This window comes from Triturus cristatus, chromosome 10, assembly GCF_964204655.1.
Source record: "Triturus cristatus chromosome 10, aTriCri1.1, whole genome shotgun sequence".
In the NCBI taxonomy this organism is placed as follows: Eukaryota; Metazoa; Chordata; class Amphibia; order Caudata; family Salamandridae; genus Triturus; species Triturus cristatus.
Window position 1 is genome coordinate 388,095,512 of NC_140593.1, and position 5,431 is coordinate 388,100,942.

At 55.3% G+C, this 5,431-nt stretch overlaps 1 protein-coding gene across 1 annotated transcript; it reads right to left on the reverse strand.

The window, feature by feature from the left end:
- Positions 1–315: 315 nt before the first annotated feature.
- LOC146789494 (uncharacterized) lies at positions 316–5,136 on the reverse strand. Its single transcript, XM_085631116.1, has 2 exons — positions 4,422–5,136; positions 316–932 (listed from the first exon to the last, which is right to left on the reverse strand). The coding sequence occupies exons 1-2, from the start codon at positions 4,951–4,953 to the stop codon at positions 316–318; spliced, it is 1,149 nt and encodes a 382-aa protein (XP_085487242.1). The 5' UTR covers positions 4,954–5,136.
- Positions 5,137–5,431: the final 295 nt, after the last annotated feature.

The following is a 5,431-nucleotide window of genomic DNA, read 5'->3' on the forward strand; positions in this document are numbered from 1 at the left end:
TACAACAATATAAAAACATTATAAAACATTATAAAACATTACACTCCTGTATAACCCCCCAACAATCTCTAAATCCGAACCTTCTGTTAACCAAAACTCCCCTGCCTGCCCCTTTTCAGCTATCGGCCCCCAAACTGTGTAACCGAACTAAATTTACCAAACTAACCTTTTCCTGTCGATAACCCCAACTCAACCCCAATAACTCCACCAACTTCCGGTAAAACTGACCAGAATTCACCATAACCCCCGCCACCCAGAAAGAGGGGGGCGGTGCAACTACCCTCCCCTCTTTCTGCCCCCCAACAAAAAGGGGCTTTAAACACAACGAGCCTTATTCTGCCCCCTCAAGCACCGAGACAAGACCTCCCTGAGCTCCAACAAATAAAGATCCATGCCCAACCTCGACAAATGGACCCCATCCCCCCGAAAAAACTCTACCGCCTCAAAGCGGATATCTTTATGGGTGACTCTCCCGAAGCCCAAATCTCGACAAAACCGGGAAACCTCCAAATTCACTTTCCTCCGAGACCTATCAACCGCCCTGGGCTTCAAAGCCCCTCTCCACACCCTCCGCGGGACCAATTCCGTCCAGAGAACATGACAACCCGACCACTGCTCCTTCAACAACGCCAAGTCTCTTTTCATGGCTCGCAACAATACCACCCCTTTCACACTACAAAGATCATTCTCCCCCAAGTGAATTAAGAGAATATCCGGGCATTGACCCTTCACCATGGCTTTATTCAGACAGGGGATCAGCTCCCTCCAAAGCATCCCCCCCTTACCCTTCCATACCAATCGAAAAAGGCTGCCATTGAAACCCAAACTTTCCCCAAAATAACTTTTGCACGCCTGCACGTGCGCCCACTTGACGAAGGAATGCCCCACAATCCACACCGTCAACTCCCTCGTGTGTGGCCCGGCCACCGAACCTGAAATGAAAAACAAATATGAGACTCACACCAAAGCAGTAGACGCAGGCGCCGAAGGAGGATCCTCCCGTACATATTTGTGAAAGCAGGAAGAGGACCAACGCCCCAAGCGCATTATATCGCCCTGCGACCAACCCCGGTTATGCGCCTCAGTCGCTGCCCCAATCCTGAAAGAATGTGTCCCAAACTGCGCGCCATCCAACCCCAACCGCTGCAACCCCTTACGCAAGACCATGCGCAGCTGATAGTCAGAGACGCGCGCCCCGTCTACGTGTTGAAAAACTAACTGGCCCCCCTCCCCCCCCGAGAGCGACCTCCACTGCCTGGCCCATCGCAGCGGACATGTGCAACTAGGGGATCCTGCCTCCAACCAAACCCCTTTACCAACCCCCTTCTGATCTGTTTTGGAACTGGCCAACCAAACATGTACGCCAGTGTCCGATATGAAAACATCCTGCCAACAAATACCCCGCTTCAACTTGGTCCACAGGAGCTCCGAAACCCTGAAAGCTCCGAAAAACATGAAAACCATAAGGGTAGAAAACAATGCAACTTCAAAATCGTCAGTGCAAACTGCAGGCAACACAGCCAGCAAACGAGCCAGCGTCTGCCAGGAAATCGGCAAACGGGACACCCCAGTACCGCCCCGTTCTCTCGCCCACCCTTCAAGCATCCTGCGACCTATTTCCCCAGCAGACGGGGCATAACCCCAAAAAAGCTTCCCCATGAACGCAACCCCAGCCAACTTCCCTGCTATAGTGACCCGCGACAGACCCTTCTCGATGAGGTCAAGGATAAAATGAACCACATCCTCCGAACTGCGCCCCGGCTCTACCCTCCTACTAGCACCTGACGCCAAAAATTCCTTCCATGCCAAAGTGTACGCCGTACGCGTGGAAACCGACAAGGAACCTACCACCAGTTGAAACACCCTGCGTTGCCGACCGACCATAGGTGCTCCGGCATCGGGGTCGGTGTCCTGTCCGCCTCTTTGGCCAGCCCATGGAATCTCCCCCACTGTGAACGAGACAAAGCATCCGCGATGTCATTGTCCACGCCCGGTACGTGCAAAGCCCTGAATGAAATGTCATAGCGCAAACAACCCAGCACAAACACCCTGAGTAATTTCAGAATCTGCTCATCCCTGGCCGATTGTCTATTGACTATTTGCACCACAGCCATGTTGTCCACACGGAAAAGCACCCTCTTGTGTTCCAGCTCTTTGCCCCAAATGGTCAATGCCACCAAAAGTGGGAAGAGTTCCAAAAAGGCAATGCTCCGCCCACCATTCTTCCACTCCTGAGGCCACTGCTCTGCACACCAATGCCCATGCCAGTAGATGCCAAAACCTTCACTGCCCGCTGCATCTGAAAACAGCTGCACATCCCACTGTACATCCTCGTCCCTGGCCAAAGGCACCCCGTTAAATGAGTGCAGGAAAAAGGACCACATCCGCAAATCCTCCTTCACCCCAGCCGACAGGCGCACATGATGATGAGGCAAGTGCCGGCCTGCTAAGGCCCGGCCCAGGCGCCGACAGAAAGTCCGCCCCGCCCGAACCACCCTACAAGCAAAGTTCAGATGGCCTAGCAACACCTGTATTACCTTCACCGTCACCTTCGGTCGAGCCAACATCTCGTCCAGCAAAACCAACATTTTAGATTTCTTATCCGCGGGCAGCCGAGCCTGCATGGCAACTGAGTCAAGTTCAATGCCCAGGAATGAAATGACAGTATCCGGCCCCATTGTTTTCTCCGGAGCTAAAGGCACCCCCAACTCCTCCATAAGCTCCTGAAACGACTCCAGCGCACGCCGGCACTCCGAAGAGCCCGGAGAGCCCACAAAAAAGAAATCATCCAGATAATGTGTGACCCAGCTGTGACCAGTGCGGTGCGTGAAAAACCACTGCAAAAAAGTGCTGAAGAGCTCGAAAAGAGCACATGACACCGAGCAACCCATGGGTAGCGCCTTATCCACATACCATTCACCCTCAAATTGTATGCCCAACAAAGGCCAGTCATCCGGATGAACCGGGAGCAGCCGGAAAGCCGACTTAATATCGCACTTTGCCATCCCTGCAGCTGCGCCCGCGGCCACAACCAGTGACATAGCAACGTCAAATGAGGAGTATGACACCGAAGCAGCGTCTTCATCGATAAAATCATTGACTGACGACCCTTCAGGCCATGACAAATGCTGAATCAGCCGAAACTGCCCCTCCTCCTTCTTGGGCACCACACCAATAGGGGAAATGATCAAATTAGGAACTGGCCATTCTCCAAACGGGCCTGCCATCCTCCCCTCATGCACTTCCTTACGCAATTTTTCTCTCACCACCAGCTTGTGCTCTGCTGCGGATTTCAAATTATCCGCCCACCTTCTCTGCCGGGGCCCGTGGTACCCCAAATGAAAACTCCACCTGAAACCATCCAAAAGAGTTCGCTTTGCCACCAAGTCCCCGTAGCCATCCAAGGCAGCCTGAAGCCGAGCCAATTTAATTGGTGTAGGAGCCCTTTGGCCCAGGACCTTGTGCGCCCCTACCCCCTCGCCCACCCTGTGACTGCTGCGCGCTGCCAGACAACCCTGCACCTGCTTGCTGCCCTCCTGATGGCCTAACTCCCCAGCAGTTGACGAGGGCATGCCGCTTGCCGCACTTAGAACACTCATGTTTGTATTTACAATACTCTCGCGTGCACAGGCCCTTGTTGAAGTCCCAACAGGCCCCGACCCCAGATTGTGATGTGGCTGAGCCTCCCACCCCACCCCGGGTGGGCTTCCCCTGAAAGGGCCGGTAAACTAACGGCAGACCACTAGCCGTAAAAATCGTCTTACCCCCTGGCGCGGCCCCCATGGTATGTTGCCACAGGTCATTATCCAACTCACCCCATTTAGCTTCAGCATCCCAAGCCATACGGGCTCGAAATTCCTCGTCATACTGAGCCCAAGCATAACCCGTACCAGTGATTTGAGCCTTTCTAATAACGTCCATATACTTAAATATGGCTACGCAGCGCTCGGGAAACTTTTCGCAGTAAACACTAGCATAAATTAAGAACGCCGCCGTCCAATTCTCGATTGTCAGCGGCACCTTAGGGCGCTTGGCCAACTCGTACTCCTCCTCCTTAGAACCCTCCTTAGACCTCACCTCCCTGTGTAACAGTTTCAGAATCTCAACATATTCCCCCTTCCAAATACGCTCTTTCGTCGCCAGCATTAAATGCGCACCCAGGGGCTTAGTCACCCCCATATAAGGGAGCTTCTTGATCTTTAGTTCCTTGCTCTGCGGCTTTTCCTTACCATCGCCTGCCTCTGCCTGAGACCCACTCTCCACCTTGGCCCCCGACAAAGCTCCCTCCGTCCCCGTGCCAACTCCCGTGTCCTTCACATACTTGCCTCTATATAATCTCCCCTCCGACAGACCCCCACCCCCGTCCTCCCCAGACCCCACAGACACCATAATAGGTTTGGCCCGTGTTTTTGCGCTCTCACCTGGCTCTAAAGAGGGTGTGCGGACCGACTCCGACCGCCTCATACCCCTCGCCAAAGAATCCCTTGGAGGATGCGCCCTCGCTGACGGGCCGTGCTCTCCTGTAGATTTCACCACCAAAGACTGTGTGATGGGTGCCACACCCGGAACCTGCAACAGACTATGAGAAACATGAGAAATTCCCCCCCCCTCGGAGCCCCGAATCTCCCCTTCCTCGGGGCTGTCCTCATCATAATCCAGGAGTATGGGCTCATCCCCCAACAACTCCTCAGGAGCAAAATCCACTACACGGGCCTTACCGGACCCTGAATGAGCACTGCCGGCCTCCGCGGCCTTAAAACCATCCTGCGGGGGAGCCGACTGTACACGCCGGTCCTCCCCTCTACTCCGCCTAACACAACTGTCCATCCTCTCAGAAAATTCCGTCCACCTTGACCGGCGTGACGTTGGGGCCAGCGAGGCCGCGCCGGACCTTCGTGAGCTGGCCTCGACGGGATCCCCCGCCGGTACGGAATGTGCCGCGCAAGGCCTCATCCTCCCTTCTCCTCGGCGATAATGGGCCGCCCCTCGCCCTACCGAGTCTGCTGCTCTGCTACTTGACCTATCCTGGAAAGAAAAAGTTTGGACTGGTGTGCCAGGAGCAATAAAACTACTAGCTGCCCGCGATCCAATACCGCGCAGGAAACCCGCACTCGACACCCCACCAACCGACGCACTCACTCGTCCCACTCCCACGCGCTGCGGCGCCACCCTCTCCTCCTCATCCTCGCTCCATTCCAGCCTCGCATGACCCAACGCCGACGCCGCGACCTCGCCATAACCTCTCCCCGTAGACAGAGACCGAACCTGCCTCGAACGGGCACGACCGCCCGCCCCATACACCGCCCTCAACCTGCTGCCACCTCCCGTTACCGACCCCCGGGCACCTGACCACCCCCCCGCTCCCTCCCCACCAAGGCCCCGTACGCCTTCTGCCCAGGAGGGAAAAATATCTAGGCCCTCGCTCGCCACA